General features: G+C 34.7%; 1 protein-coding gene and 1 long non-coding RNA gene across 3 annotated transcripts in view; both read left to right on the top strand.

Annotated features, from left to right (window-relative positions):
* LOC116165337 (steroid receptor seven-up, isoforms B/C) overlaps positions 1-17,400 on the top strand; it is a 67,590-nt gene that overhangs the window by 19,443 nt on the left and 30,747 nt on the right. For both annotated transcript variants that reach the window (XM_031479683.1, XM_031479684.1), the window contains exons 3-5: positions 5,916-6,214; positions 6,453-6,617; positions 6,665-6,746. In XM_031479683.1, coding sequence (XP_031335543.1) covers positions 5,916-6,214; positions 6,453-6,617; positions 6,665-6,746 — 546 coding nt within the window. The remainder of the gene's footprint in view (positions 1-5,915; positions 6,215-6,452; positions 6,618-6,664; positions 6,747-17,400) is intronic.
* On the top strand, positions 752-2,733 carry LOC116165338. The gene is made up of 3 exons (XR_004144132.1): positions 752-1,079; positions 2,536-2,590; positions 2,640-2,733. It is a non-coding gene; the product is annotated as an uncharacterized LOC116165338 (long non-coding RNA).

Below are 17,400 nucleotides of genomic sequence, written 5' to 3' on the forward strand. Positions count from 1 at the left end.
ATTTTAGGTATCTATATAGATAATCACAATCATAGGTGTTGACTTTTTTGGAACGAGGCGGGATTTATGCACTCAGAAATAACTACTTTATTACTTTTTAAGTGTTTACCAGATTTTACCTCTCCGGTCACCTTCTGTCACATTACGCATCATATGAACAAATGAGTACTTCCTCGTTACTTCCCCGTACTTCCTCGAACTTCCCCGTACTTCCCTGGACTTCCAGTACTTCCCCGAACTTCCCCGTACTTCCCTGTACTTCCCCGTACTTCCCTGTACTTCCCCGTACTTCCCTGTACTTCCTCATAACTTCCTCCATTCTGTACAATTACTTCCCCTGGTGTTTACCCCCTGGTTCTGGTGTATACTGGCCTACACAACTTTTATCTCAAACATGTGTTAGTAGGTAAAGATTTGGTCTTTCGATGATCTCTTAATAAATCTGAAGAAGTCAATTTTTTCGATCATAAGAGTTGTGCGAAGTCTACCCACCATTGCTTCACAATTCGTTGTCGGAAATCAAAAGATCTTCTTTGGTCGAACATGCCAATTTTGTTCTGAAGGTAAATGAAGGCAAAATAGATCAGTATTCAGTGATCCTACATCTTCAATTTATCCAATTATACCCAACACGATGAAAAACAAACATCGAAATGGAGTTAAGGTTACACATCTACAAGGGGAAGGTCGGGAAATTATTTTTTAAAAAACAAGGTTATGCGTTTCATAGAAAACAAAACGGACCGATAGGAAGACCTATGATAACCTCTACAACCTTGCCTTTATTATAGTGAAACGCTATATAGAGCTGATAGAAAGATCAGATCCATGGGCTGTAAGAGGATAAAGTGAATTGTGGCATATTTTAACCAAAACGAAAAAAATACTTTTTATGTATCTTTAGGAACAAAAAATTCTTTGCTTGATTGATACATTCGGTTCTAGTTACTTTTTTCTTTATTTGTGCAACTAATTATTACAATAAGTCGTCGTCTGGTGTTGTTTGATTAATTTATGTTCATTTTAAAAATCAATTTAGCACTTTTCTGTAACTCAACAACGAATTGTGTTAAAGTTAGGTGAGTGACATGAATGAAAGAAAAAAAAATTAAAAGAAAAAATGTACTGGGCATTAAAAAACAACACTGACCGGGATTCGTTTTCTGCAGGAGAAATAATAATCATATGTAAGATTGTAGCATCTCTGAGGGTAGCGCACAGACCATTAATCAAGGCTTACGCCTGTCTGACATCATTTATATGAATTCTGACGTTTGAATTAACATTGATTGGCCGCGATTGGTGTTCGACTTTTCAATTTTTTTTAATGGCATGTACTCATTTATAAGATGAAATGTACTTAATAAATTATGTAAACAGAGGAATTTATTAGAAATTGTTAAATTGTTGGTCATTGGTGTCGGACTTTTTGAGTAAATTTATGGCTAAATTGTGAATAATGACCGTATAGCGCCACTAGATAATTGCAATTATGGAGAATTATGATAGTTAGGTTATAACATTTAAACAATTTAAATGTTTATGTTTTACTGCAATTTCAATTAATTTGCAGAGAATAACAGATGACATGGAATGGTAGAACTTGTTCTTACTGCAAAGTATAAATGGTTACACCCATGGAATGCAGTTTTGTTTTGACATACTTCAACTTATATTACGGGCTATATTCCTTTCAGTAGAAAAGACTTAAGATGGCAAAATCGTATTTTCCGTGCACTACCATTGCAGACAATACCGATTCTTATGTAAGATCGCGTTTTCAAATTATATTTACGGGTGAAAGTTGGTTAGCATGTTATCGGTTTCTTTAGCTAATGTGGGAATCGTAGTCTCGATTAGTAATCGCTAGTATGATCCTAAACGCGTTGGATAAGATTGATGTAAATAGCAAAAAGTGTGAAATGGGACATCGCATCCATTTTGGGCTAATTCAACAACCAAATCCAACGAAACAATCATACCGATTTTAATTCGGATAAATGTTAAACGTACGCCCACAAAAAAGAAAGTATACTAATATAATATACTATTGTCATGAATTCCCCCTCAAATAAATACCGATTCTGATCTATAGTGGCTGATTACTTTTTATTTTTTAATTATTTCGTTATTACAACCTTTACAACGTTGTATAACGCAAAGTCTCGATGTTATAGAAAATTAACTTTCAATTTTTTCGTCGATTCATAATAAATAAGCATTCACTTTCAGCCAATTGTTAATGCATAGCCAATTTGACATTCAAGCGTAATATCCAGGAAACTTTTATTCGCGGTGCCAAGAAAGAAAGCACTATTTATGGTGGTATTAAATTTTCCTAATGAACGTTTATCCAACTAAACCTTGGTGTCGGAGTTCAACTTCAATTTATTTTACACTATCATCATTTCTTTTCGCAATTTCTCTTTCCGTGGATGGGTAGATAATATGGTAACATTTTTAACGACCAGTGATTTCTGACGTAAACGTTGAATAAATAAAGAATTTATTATTTATTTCAATCATTTCTTATAGATGTTTTGTTTATTTTCGTCAATGTTCAGCTGAAGCGAACTGACGCTCGCCCTAGGTAATTTCTTCTTTGTCTACCGTAACATTCTGACCAATTGCATTTATAGGACTACTGAGCGAGACAAATCAACCAAAGAGCTGATTATTGTTGAAATCATTTTATACGATTACAACATCCAAATAAATTTGAATAAAATAGGTAATAGCAATAAAATAGGTAATAGCATCATCCTATGTTGCCTTTCCTACTACATTTAAACAGAAAATGGAAATTACTCATTTGGTAAGTACAAATTGAGTTCTAGACGATTTTTATGTGATACAGCAGAATTTATCTGGTTTTCGTTTTGCCACATGATTGATTGCACAAATGCAGTTGCACTTGCATTTCATAGACGTCACTTTGCATTTACTGTATAGTTATGTGGGTCCGGATCGAATATACACCGGAGTTGATGGAACAATCGGAAGTCGACGGCAGAATAGGGGGATAAATTTTTAGTGGGGGTGTACTTTTCGTAGCCCGTAACCACAGACTTGCTCAACTGACGAGCCTGTGTGTCTACCTGAGCTGAATCATACCAAGCTGAATGGTGTAGTTTAGATAGCTTTCGTGGTCGAGTAATGCAAAAAAATACTCACAAGAGCCTTTCTAGGACACGTGATCAACAGAATGACAGACATCATCATATTCTTATTTTGCATACAAACGTTACTTTTTATACAAGCGCATATTATTCAGGGTATGGTTGTCCGTATTTTTATCCGCTCGTTCGACTCTGTTCGCTATAACTTTTAGTTAAGATCCCCAGATACTTTTATAGCTTTTAATTTTTATTGGTTCGTCCGTCTGTCCCTGTAGCCCCAGAAGATCTATGTCTTCCTCTGTTACGATGACACTATCATACTTGTCAACATCTGAGCCAGTAGTTTCCATAATTATTATGTCTGCCCTTCTACTGCCTGCTTGACTTGGATCCCCTCGAGTTCAATTTCTATCTCCCGAATCGTTATTGTATTTTGCCGGCGAAATCGTGCTGGTTGAGAAGTGCAGTAAAGAACGACGATATCGTTATTGCTTTGATGCTTTGGTAGCCTATTCCAACAGGATAACCCACTATGGTATTGCTCCATAACCCACGTAGTTCTGGCAGACTTCCTGAAAGTGCCTTCACTTGATTTGGTCTAAACAACCCTATGCAACAGAACCCAACATCAAATGACGGAAAAAAATGCACAGAATCTTTTTTCTGCCCTTATGCATTCCTTCTGCTGTGAAGAGAGACGTTGGGAAAGAAGCGAGTAGGTACATACTTGAGCAAGTTTCTGAGGTCAGCCTCTGATTGTTTGATTATGCACCCTCATTGGAATAGAGTGAGTAGGCCTACTGTGAACTTTTCGTTCTTAATTTTCGGAGAAACAGAACCACACTTCAAGTCTTCATTTCCTTTATCCAAACGGGTTTTCAAGCAGGTAATACCAATCGACCGGGCTATGTAACAGTTGACAGTTCCATAAAAATGGCGCAGTCAATCATCTCAACTTCCATTATTACACCGATGAAAACCCGCATGCCATGTGAATTGCGCATTACCAGCAAAGATGACCAGTGAATGTTTGGGATAGCCTAGTGGAAAAACATTTCTAGATCGTTACCTCTTCGTGGAACCCTTAGACGGCAATAGCTATTTAAAGTTCCTTCGTGACAACTTGGTGGAACTCTTGGAAAATGTTTTTGTAGCCGCTCGGCGATAGCTTCTGCACATTACAGCCGTGCCGTTCGGGAATACTTTGGAAAAAGGTTTCCGGATTCAAGGATTAGGTCTAAAGGACGCTACTAACGACTGTCGAGGATATGCGAGGGAGAATTTATGCGGCTTTTCGTAGTGTATGATCTGAAGTCCTAAGGGCGGTGTTTAGCGCCTGCGGATCCAGGTGGTGGTTATGCTAGATTTGCTAACCCCTTTGTTCGTGTATCATTTTCACATTAGTAGTAATCTACCCAACACTTTTTTAATAAGTAACACGTTAACCATATATTTTTTATTTTTTAGAAATTGAGTTGGAAGAATTGAAATTTTAAAATTTTTTTAGTGGAAATTTTGTAGTTTCGGCTATCCACAGATATAGTTTCTTTAGGTGGGTACCATTTGGAATTAAAAAAAATCAAAATCAAAAATTACCTTTTTTCGATAAAGTACCTAAAAAAATTATGTTAAAGAGGAAGAGGTCTTAGACATAGCCTCCGCCGCGATTTCCTTTCTTTAAAAAAATTCGAAAAATATTTTATTAACATGGCGACGGTAATTGTGCACAACTCTGCTCCAAAGTATCTTTTATGGTAAGCAATTATGTTCCGAGGAGTGTTAGATGCTACACCCTGTACATATACAGTATACACTTACACAGTATGGGAAATAAAATTCTTCGCAAAGGATGATGCATGGACCTTCAGTTACCCATAACTGAGAAACCACTCATGCTATTTACTGCGATTTCCCAAAATTTTCAGTTGCACCAAAATATTTTCATTTCCGCTTATTACGGAAAATGGAACATGTTTTTTTTATTGAAGTCTTTGTCATTTCGAGAATAAATTATACATGATGTCATCATAACATTTTTAGCGATAACATGAGATTATTATTCTGCGAAAAAGATGTCTATTACAATCATAGTATAAGTATAAGTTGGGAGTAATTAAAAGTCAATTTTTTAATGGGATGATAACCTAATCACTTACAAATTAAATTTTCTTTTGATGGACGCATCTTTCGACTGTTACTTTTGTTCTTTTTTAAACTCATCGCCTGTAAAAATGAAGATAATTCTACATTTTATTGTATATTTATTGTATATTATCCATCGATTGGACGAATTTTTTATCCCAGACAGGTTAGCAGTTAGGGTCCTCATCCATAGTCCCAAAACTGTTCACTTTTGAGGTTTTGGTGGAGTGATGTTTTATCCAAAATAAATGTTCCATCATGGTGACCGTTTGAGAATCATTAAGACATTAAAAAACAAGGCAACATGTTTGTATTTAGTGAACGACTTAATGTTGAAATACTTCAAAATGCATGCAATAAAATTAATTATTTCTTCTGCTTAATTGTCATGATTTGTGTCTCTAAAGTACGCAAGACAGTACCCAAACTCTGAATAAATTCTATATTTTACCCAACGAAAAAGATCAGGTGGGCATTTCGGACTAATTAACTTCCTTGGGTGACTCGTACATCAGGGTCTTTACAGTCACTACTTTCCTTTAAAAAGATGCCTCTACGTAGGCAGTTTGTTTAAAAACAGTGTTTTTAATATATCCATACGAGGCCCTCCCATGATTAGGACAGTGACTTATACTTCTTTCCTTATGATTGCAGCCGTTCAACGAGGAAGAGTACCACCATCTCAACCTGCGCTACCTGGATTACCAAATCAATTTCTAAATTCTTCAGATTCAGTAACGACTTCGTTAAGTAACCATTCGTACCTCAGCAGTTATATATCATTACTATTACGAGCGGAACCCTATCCGACAAGTCGCTATGGCCAATGCATCCAAGCGAACAACATTATGGGCATTGACAATATTTGCGAATTAGCTGCTCGCCTACTGTTTTCGGCAGTCGAATGGGCGAGAAATATACCATTCTTTCCCGACCTTCAAGTAACGGATCAGGTAATTGTCATTTGCTTTATTTCGATTAGCATTTCATTAGCGAGACGTACCGTTACGTTTACTATAAGTCGACATTTGTAATGAAAAGACCGTATGCTATGCACAATCAACGGGTCATCATCTTGGGTTAGAGGTCAACTCGTACGTATTCCATCGTAATCTCAGCATCTATGATCCATTTACTTTTATTGCCGTACGTTTCATTTTTTTTTCTGCCACAGTATAATTTTTGTTTCAGGTGGCACTGTTACGATTGGTGTGGTCAGAACTTTTTGTCTTAAATGCGAGTCAATGTTCAATGCCGTTACATGTAGCACCTCTAATAGCTGCAGCTGGACTTCATGCATCGCCAATGTGTGCAGATCGGGTGGTACAATTTATGGATCACATTAGAATATTTCAGGTATGTTACCATTTTCCTTCGTGAACGCAATTTACTCGGCTTTTCAGGAACAAGTGGAAAAATTAAAGGCGCTGCACGTCGATTCGGCGGAGTATTCGTGTCTGAAAGCTATTGTGTTATTTACAACTGGTAAGTGTATTTTCCATTTTTATTGGTAATCTTAAAAGCGTATTAAATTACTTATATCGCATTAATTACTTCGTATATTTATTACTTTGACTGATAACTTATTTACGATCATGCAAGATTTATGGCGCTGTTTCTTCACCTACGTAAAAAATGGAATGATTTGATAATATATGTAAACGTTTTCTCGACTACGATTCCATTGTTTTTAGGAGACATTTGTATATAAGATTTCAACAATAGTAACAGTGGTATCGTGCAGAAATGCAGCTCGGCCATTCGATCTAATATTCGCTCTTTGTACTTATGTTATCTACCGGAACTAGACCATCGTGTCCTTTCAAAACATGATACACATAGAAATGCGTGACTTGGCAGTAAAGGGTTGAAAGCTTCATTTTCAAACTCAATATGGTTATGCGAATATTTTCATTTTCCTTCAGTCACAATCGCCTTACTAGTACTTCTTATCTTGTCTACCTTACTCACTGAAACAAGAAAAGCGCCCTATATTGATGAATGTTGACCTTAAAATGTGATGCATAAAGTGTTTGCAAAAATTACATTTGTTTCCTTTACTCTTGGACACTCATTCTGAGGTCACTTCGCGCATAATAAACACTTTTTTTAAATAATGGTGTCATACGTATTACAACAGATTGTGAATTCAACATTTGGTTAGTCCTTACGTAACTTATTTACTAACTTGTAAAACGTATTGTGTGTCTAAGCGGTATTATTACGTACATTTGGTAAAGATTATCTCCATGTATATCAATTAAAAACGTCTATAGGATTGGATAAAAACAGGCTTTATAAAATATAGAAGTATGGTAAATTTTTTCGTGGTTTCTGATCTTCCACAGCGTCTCCTTAAGAATACGATGGAGCATTTAGACATCTCATGATGGCGTCAAATTTAAGGGTTGAAGAATCGCGTACGCCAACAATAAAGATAAAGATTGGTTTTAGTTGAGTCAAAAGAATGTGTTTATGAAATTGAAATACGATTTTGAAAAAATACTAACGACGTAGACTCGGAATACTAGACGCCGTTTTGAAACTGAAAGGTAAAATGTATACGTAATACAATTTCTCAGTACTTTAGCTATCAATATAATAAATAAAAAATAAAAATAAGTGTTAGCGTATTTTTCTTTGTAAGATTTTGTTTGGAAGGGATAGCGGAAAAAAATGTTAGAGGCGTACTACATTATCGACAAAAACTTAGTATCTCCCATAAACTATTTTCTAAATTTTTTCCCATTGGACGTCTCTGGAGTGTACTACTCCATGGCGACAACCCACAGTCTTGTTTACTCTTATCTGAGATTAGAGCTCTTATTACAAGGAAAAAATAAAAGTAAAGTTACAATTACTGGGCCTATAACATGTAATCAATTACTTATTGTGGTTTGGTTACTACCTACTGATAAATGTCAATTGCTCCCCAGCTCTGTTTAGGAAGAAATCAGTTTTATTTATAGATATACCCAACCCATTAAGTAAAATAATCGATAAAAACAGCAAAATTTACCAAGTTCACCAGAACCAAATTGGTGCACTAGTATGCCTGTATAGATACAGCGCCCTAGTAGCAAACAGTAACGATGAAATCATAACTTTATCGCCATCACCGACATAACAGCGTGGTATGTGTATAAATAAATACAAGCTTGTAAACTATTCTTGGGGTACAGGTTAAAACTAGTTAACAATCGGTAATCAACGTGTTAAAAGTCTGTTGGTTTCATTATTAAGGAATATCTAAAAAATGACAAACACAATGTTTTACATTTTCAGGTGGAAATAATTAGCGTAGAAATCATTTTGATTACCACTACCTTCACTATTGAGAAATTAAAAAATTAAAGACTTGTGTTATTTCTCAAAAACTGTGGCGGATAAGAAAGTTATTTCTGTGCCAATTTCTACGTAAAAATTTATAAAAAATAATAAAAATGTGCTGTACACTGAAAATAAGTCACTCTGTATAGGAATCAGGGTCAGAACGAATCCTCAAATAATTGATACGAATCACAGAAGGGATTTTGATACTCAGTTCGTTTTGTACTTTTTGAATCGGAGGTATCCACGGTGTGATGAAACTTAAAATGGGGTTGTGTAGAATAAAGTCGTTAAAATAACCAACAAAAACGTATAATGTTATAATTTTAATTGCCATCGTTTTCCCGTAAGTAAAAATTAACTGTGTATCATATAACTTAACCTAGCTGTTTCAGTATGCTGTATTCAAATATTGTTATATGTATAACTTCTAGAATGTCTAAATTTTAATCTGTAATCTCCTCAAGGTATTAACTGTAAATTTCATAAATCTGTAACAGATATTATAGCCAGAAGATGACCGTTGGTCGAAACTAGTCGCTTTTACGTCTTGTCTAATAAATTAGCATGGGGAAGGTTTTATGTTTTTGTTGGTTATTTTAACGACTTTATTGTACTTTTTTAATGATTCGAAACCCCGGATTCGGGTCCCTTTTTCGAATCATCAGTGGCAGAAAGCTTCACCTTCTAAAAGTCATTCAAAAAAGGTGTTTATACATAACAAATGCACATCCTGCACCTCAACAATTACTAAACACTGTCAGAACTTCAGCTATTAATATTAACAAGTTGCATTGTGTGCAAAAAAATTATTGCATACGAATATGGTACTTACACAAAGTTGTTTATAAACTTTGAAAAAACGGCATACCCTCAACGTATCCCTGGACATTTGCTCAAAGACTAGAAGACTAGCGCTAAGACGAACGCTCCGCAGTTTTTCTTGTAATATAACAGACAACGTAAATTTATAATTTTTAACCTCACCAATAAGAAATTGGGAGGTTATTGAAATCACTCCAAATTTCGATTTCGAGATTTCACCGGATCTTTACGTTTCAATGTCTCAGGAGTCCAAAAAAGTGCTTTTTTAAAAAATGTCGGTATGGTCGTATGTGCGTGCGACATGATTCTTGTACACAAAGTTCAGTCGAATCTACTCGACCGATTTTGGAAACGATTGGAAAATGGGAAATATCCTGTTGTGTTTGATTCAGAGAGGGAATTTGTGTTCATATTTTTTTGAGTTGTTCTCGTTTTTAGCAAGAAATTATAATTTTCTGCTGTTCATCAAAAATTAGAAACCTAAAAAAAGTTATTTGATCCCGTTCGATACAAATTATGTGCTGATGTATCGACCTTAATTTTATACTGAGCGTTTTTGCTGTATCCGAGCTTTATCATGCAAATGTTGCGCTGTTACATTTTATCATTTTATTCAGCAAGGCACATTTTGCGGTTTTAGAGATTGTCACTTTTTTAACATTTAAAATATCTATGACGTCATAGTTCAATAATGTTACATCAATCACTGATTCACAGTTTTAAAGAATTTCCTGTTGTATATTTAAAACCAAGTTGCAATCCTTTTTAACATTAACAGACTCATTTCTCAAGAAACATACATTTTGAACTACATAGCTAGGTACTATTATATACAGGACGTTTTTCTTTGAGAGCTTTTTGGTAATTTGTATAGGTTATGGAAATACTCTAAATGACGGATCCATGTAAATTCCAAATGGCGACACTTTCGGAAATATCGGAAATAGAGATCTGAACCTTATAATCTATATTGAATGGGAATTTTTTATTGCATTTTTAGAGTATCTGTGAAATTTTTCTACATTATTCGTATCGTACTTAATATTTTTAATTGTTTTCACTTTTTTTAAATAAATAGCGGATGTAGAGGATAGGCACTTTGAAAATTCATTACCAGAAACTGGTTGCAGTTATAGCAACCAGCGTTATTTTTCAATGCAATATTACGTTTTATGTGAAATTTGGATTCTCTTGATACGCACACATTGATATCGACAGTTTTAAAATTATTTAAAACTTTTTTGGAAAAAATTAGTGGGTGCAGGAAATACTTCGAAAATTTACTAGAAAACCGTTGCTTTATCATTGGTATTTGTTTCGCCCCCAATCACGAAATTCAGCAGATGAAACAAAAAGGACGCTGTAGGAATTTTGAAGACTAAAGATCTTAAAAATATGGAAGGGGTTTCTAGTTCTTTGTAATTATGTCAATTACGGAGTATTGATCAAGCACTTGTACCTACAATAGTGTCTTTATACGTGAAACAAATAAAAGCGTTCTGTCAAACGGCCAACAAAAAGAGTCCCATTTTCAGGCATCATTTTTCATGAATTATTATTATCCCTTGGAAAGTTAAATATTTCAAATCGACGTGACGTATAGACATTCATTATTCTTTAATATCTACAGATCAAAATTTCATGGAAGATTCAATGATCTTTTTAACTGGAGATTATGAGGACTGTCTCTACGCCATCTCCACATCGCATATTGAAACATTTCCCTGAACATTTCTAACTATCTAAGATTCTAAGGGATAATAGAAATTGTTCCTTTTCTGTGTCGGTTCATCATTTTTAAAGGTTACTATGAATTATTGCGGTTACATTATTTGTCATAATTGAATATTTTAGGGAAAGCGAAAAGCATAGTTGCTTTGGTTTATTCAAGGTTTTGAAATTACAAAATCCGCAACATCATAGCAATTTCTCACTTTGCACCTAACTCTAATACGTGCCAGAGCTCATACAATTTAGCAAAGTCTGTTCACATTTTGGGGCAGGATAGGGTGTAGGTTACAATAAACTGTTACGAATTTCGAAGCGCATGACTATTTCCGCATGTCCCAATCCAAGTTTTGCGAAATTTCCCTATCTTCATGTAGAAAGTTTTACATTCATTGATTAGTTATTGACTTTTTGAGTAACTGTACAGTATGTTCCGAGATGAGGCTACTAGCTATAAATAATGGACCTTTTTTTTCATTTTGCGAGAAAAATTCATTCTTTATCAAAGTCTTGCAGTTTTTGACCAGATCCAAATATTGACAGGTAAAAGTAAGCAATCTCTGTACCATATCACTTCACAAGATAAATTTCCTGCTTTAAACTCAACATTCCATGCGCTTTAAATTCAGCATTCCATGCGCTTCGTAACAGTATCAAAGATCTACGTGTTGAGGGCCTAGAACAAGAGGGACAATAAATAAATAAATAAATAATAAATGTCAAAAATGGACGATTATATATAGCTATAATGAACTTCATTTCCGGACATACCGCACAATCTGAATTTTAATAAATTTCCCCACGTCAACAAATTTCTGAAACAGAAAATGACATTAAAATTAAAGAGGATCTTCAAATACGAGATTTACCCATCTCATGGCTAGTTTAGATTATTGGTAGCAACTTCCTTTCTGTTTGCTTGATTTTATGTTACTCTTACTCGTAATGAGAACTCAAACATGAATAATTGCTGTATTTAACACTAATCCATCCCAATAGCAGCAACACTTAAATTAGAAGCATGTATAAGGGTGTAAATTCAAAACAAAACAACAAATCAAAGATATGTTTTACTAATTAGCAATAAAAAGTACATGCTAAATCTTAAGACGATGAATTTTAGTATACAAAATGATTGCTGAAAACGAAACGGTAGCACCTAATGATACAGTTTTAATGTCATGTCCAACTTTAAAAAAATGCAAATAAATGTACCTATTGTAATTTATACAAAATTTACAATGCAAGTTATGTGGTTTAAATTGTAAATTCGTATAAAACAATTTAAATGAAAGCGCTTTTATATCTACGGTTGAATGGAATAATCACAGCACGCACCTGCTTCAACTTTGACCTGTTGACCAAGCGTTTCCTTTGGATTAGTATGTGTATATATAATTATGTCCACGCATGTAGACCGGAACATAACTATTCATTGAGATTTATTAAAAGAATGAAAATCAGGAAAACAATTGACGTACAGATGTTCAATAAATCGCGTGTATCGAAAAATATTTGCTTTTTGTTGTAATGAACTAAGGACAATGGATTGCCGTTATGCGGACAGATGTCAACACTAATGCGATTGTTTCGAAAACCTCAAACACGATTTTAACATGTAGATTAATCGTTCTACGATTTTATTTTAGTCTGTTGTAGATATTTTTTGTTTATTGGGTAATAACACAGATGTAGTATATTTACATCTGTGGTAATGATTAGTAATCAGGGTGGACTCTTGCATCGAATTTTGGGTACTGTAACTGAAGTACCTACCTCTCGTTTATAAAGTGGACCACTTCACTATAACTTTGGCACGCAAAATATGTATAATAATATCATCATCTGATGTCTGTAATTAAATCATTAGTCGTTGGAAATGGTCTGTAGCTTCAGCGATTGATAGGATGTAGCATTTGCTTTGGCCGAATTTGGCACAAAAGTTTTATACACGATCTCCACTCATTTCCAGATCAAGGTTTTTGAAACATTGCACCAGAATGTAGGTGGAAGATTTGTGTGTCCTATGCATATTGTGCTAAACATGCTGAATGCTTTATCTATATCCATCTTGCTCATTGGCACTATAATGAAACTGTTGTTCTGCAAAATTTCCTTCTAAGAGTAAATTTTAATGTAATTTTAAAGTGTGTGACTTTTCAAGAAAATGGTTGTTTTGTGGAAAAACTTATTTATGAGTTCGTTGGTACTAAAAAGTAAGTAAAATGGATTCCGAAGAGTTCTAATTTTACCGTAATTGGCCATGCTCTTTGTGGCTGCGCCGCTTCACTTCGCTCAAGTTTTAATTCTACCAAAATTCGTCCTGCCTTTGACTTGTGTGTGTACGATTTCATTTCTAATGTGCTGCGCCTCTTCAACTCCCCCAAATCCGTCATGGGCTATTGCGCCTGATTGTATTGCAGGATGGGGTTCTCTCCATTTACCTTGAAGGCGCATTTTTTTGATAGAACTGTCTCAGATCCACTTAGATCATGTGCCAAATCCGGTGGTCAGAAGTTCAACGTGGTTTCTCTAAATTGTCAATTGCTCTCTTCTAACTCACTGTCTAATTCACACCACGACTGTCTATTAGATGAAGATATTATCAAATTGCTTGTGGAAAGTGTTCAATTAATCCCTGGACAAAATTCTTGTCACTACTACCAAATATTTACGCTAGGTAGTCAATTTTCTACACAATTTTTGTAAATTAAAATGGAAGCGTTTACGTATTGGCGCAACTGTCCCACAAGGTAATTATGAGGACACCTAGTATTTTCAACTTATACGCCGATAAGTGAAATACGAAATTCCTTAGTAATAATGCATTAATTAGCACGGAGTGGTTTAGAAGATTTTGTAAAAGAGTGTTCTAGGAATTAAAATTAAAGGGATCTGTGTGAAAAAGTAGTTTGTTCAACAAGAAACTCAACTATTACATGCTGCTACGTATTTTAACAGGCTGAGCATCACTTTATGTTATGTGAACTTGGTGGGCAGGCTAGGGTTACGAAAGGTCGTGACTTGAATGCTCACGCCAAGCACCAGGGTATGCCCGCGGCTGCAATCTGAGCCCGTTGTCTATGCCTTCGAAGAGTTGCTACAAGCATTGCCTGTTAGTTTCAAGTAACATCTAACCAAATGAGATACCGTTCTGTTAGAATGTTCTAAGGTATAACAATCGCTGTAGATGACCTTTCTAGTTGTCGATTCATCTACCGTTTATTTACACTGTTTTGGCACCTTTTTGTTAATACCTCCACCTTTCTGTTCGCGCGAGAAGGATCCACTTTAATTGAGAAATTAGCTTTATAAAAGCGTACCTACAATTTTGTGGCAACAAGTTACGACACGTTCCTACTCATTTCGCTTTCACTATTTAAATTGAAAATTTCAGATTCGGTGACGTATGGCACATTATTGGAATTGGACCATTTCATTTTAAACATTATTTGATCTGGTTATTATTAAACGTTTAATAACGCTATGAAACATATCCTACAATATTCAATTCCATTTGCATTTAAATTATTATTAAAATTGCTTGTTCATATTTTGATAACATTCCGGTACCCGAAACCCCACCAAATGATTTATTACTTTATAACAAACATTGATGTGATGTTGTAGGTTTTAAGACTGCTAAAATGTAAAACTGTTTTCAGCGTCTGCTGATTACGGATACGGCAATTAGAGGCCGTTATAATACATACAAGCATTTTTTAATAATTAAAACCACGTCCCCACCGCAATCAATTTAAAAACACCAAAAATAGTAAAAAAAGCGGGTTAAAAATTTGATCGTCAAAAATCGTGTAATTTGCATTTCGGCCCCAGTTTTACACGGTAGAAAATTTTAGTTCAGTCCAAAAAGTGTAGCTATTACAAATACGAAACGTGGACCGTAGTTCGTTTAACGGTTTCCAAAATTTGTCAACAAACTAACGGGAAACGGTTGATTATACATGCGGCATTTGCAAATGCAAACCACTTATTTAGTATACTAGACCATATGTCTACAGAATGTAGTGATTTATTGAGGAAAACGTTGCAAACAATGCAAAGGCTTAAATTTAGCACCATACTTTGATTGACTACTTTTATTTTAAAATTTTCCAATAGACCTTTAGCTCAGTTATTGATGAATTAATGAGACCTTTTGGTTTTGAAGTTCCGTTTTGTTAAATTATTGGCTGCGGATTCTCCAGTTTTTTTTTCGTCTGAGGTATTACTTTACAAAGTCAAAGGTCACGACAGAATTGTTGTCTAAGTATGACATAGAGATATAACTTTTTTGCGCAAGATGTTAAATATAAGCCAAGGTTTTGTTTTCCGAAATGCTAATTATAATTGGATTCGGATCACTTAAAGCGTATTTGATAAGTTTACAATGGGATAAATAGTTTCTAAAAAACATCTCTATTTAAATGAAATGCAGTGTCTGTCTGTCTGATGTTGGCTCTTGGTTATATGTATCTTTAGACCCATAGGTATAGGTACACAAAATTTGGTACATGATACAAGTGGACGTTATATCAAAAAAATGCACCTCCAGCAAATGTGCTTGTGTAGTAAAATAACGAATAATACACATTTGATTGTGTATGTCTAATATTCGTTGATGAAGGCGTCCTGGCCCATCATGTTATTCGATAACTTAATAAAAGTTTGGTTCAAAATGAAAGTTTTTATAGCTTTGTTCGTATGTGGCGCAGAAAAAATTTCTTCCCAGGTGCAAGCCTTGACACCATAACGAACCAAATAGCCGAAAAAGTAGAACAATAGCTCTTGAAATAAAGATCTAGCAGCGACACAGCCGTAGGACAGACAACTGGACATACAGACGGACGGACGGACAAAGTGGTCGCAATAGCGCATTTTTTTTAACTTTTTGTGGAAATACGCTAAATGCTGAATAGTATGCGACACGAATCACAAAGGCATGAGGGATGCCCGACGATCAACAGGAGCTTTTTAACGCACCTTCAATTCTGAAGCTAGTTTTTGCGGAATTAGTAATATTCGCTTGAAACGCTTTGATCAAAATGGCGCAGGTAAGTAATGACCTAGACCCAGTTTCACTATCCGTTAAATTTACTACTAAGACAATTACATAATTTACATGACAAGTAAATTACTTGGATGTTAATAATTTGCTTGAGGAAAGATTGCAAAAAATGCAAACATTCAGATTTGAAAACTCAAAAATATAAAAAAGAGAATAAGCTTCTATAACTTTTTCCAGCTTTGTACTGTCATTTTACTGAATTATAAAGCATTTTTCAGGACAAAATAATTTAGTAGATTTAGTAGAAATTTAGTAAAAAAGCTTAATTTATGATGCAAGATCTTTGTGTGTTTCATTTTTATTTAGTGAATGTGAAAACCGTAATAAAAAGAAGCATTTTAGGACTGAAGGAGGAATTGGCATCAGTTCCAGTTCATGTAATTTTTTGCAAATTATTGAGGAGGTGCTTTTTATAAGATTCCTCGTTTATTTTGGAATTACAGATTTGCATCGTTTACGTTGCTTTTTTCCCAATGGTTTGAAATTTAGGGAAATCTTGGCTTGCTTCTTCGCGCCAGATTGGACAAAACGGGTCCTAAATTATTACAGCCCATGTAAAATATCTACTGGAAGCTGAAAGTAATTTCCGACCTCTTGCATATAAAATGGCCATAATCAAACAGGTTGCTCTATAAACTACGTTCTCGTTTATTGGAGATATAGAAAATCTATACCTGAAAAATGTTTCGGATTTTTCACGGTCCGCGTTCACAAATTCGTAGGAGCCTATTTTCGTTTAGTTTTATCATCATTTGTAGATTAAGTGCATATTTCATCAAACTATACGTTAGCTGGCTATTATTGCTTTATATCACACGAAAACGAAATACGTGGTTAAACTAGATTAGCGAACCCTTTGGTGGCAAAGGTCAAAACTCAAAGATAAGGTTTCAATTTAAATTATATACAGCCAGTTATTCAATGCTATCAAAACATTCCGTTATTACATCTGGTCGCGTAAGCCCTGAATGTGGAGTGTATGCCTTTTGTATTTTGAGTAGGAAATTTTCAGAAGTTTTCAGATTCGAATGTTTTTTCAATGCTCGAATATAAATGGCGGTGTTCATAATCAGCACTTTTCCAGCTTCCCTTTGCTCCGGTGCATGAAATGGGATTGAAAATAATTTCAGATGGAGATAGTGTTAAGAGTGTTATGTACTGTACGGAAATTAACATAGCTAACGAATT

The sequence above is a fragment of the Photinus pyralis genome, unplaced genomic scaffold, assembly GCF_008802855.1.
Source record: "Photinus pyralis isolate 1611_PpyrPB1 unplaced genomic scaffold, Ppyr1.3 Ppyr1.4_LG3a, whole genome shotgun sequence".
Classification (NCBI taxonomy): Eukaryota; Metazoa; Arthropoda; class Insecta; order Coleoptera; family Lampyridae; genus Photinus; species Photinus pyralis.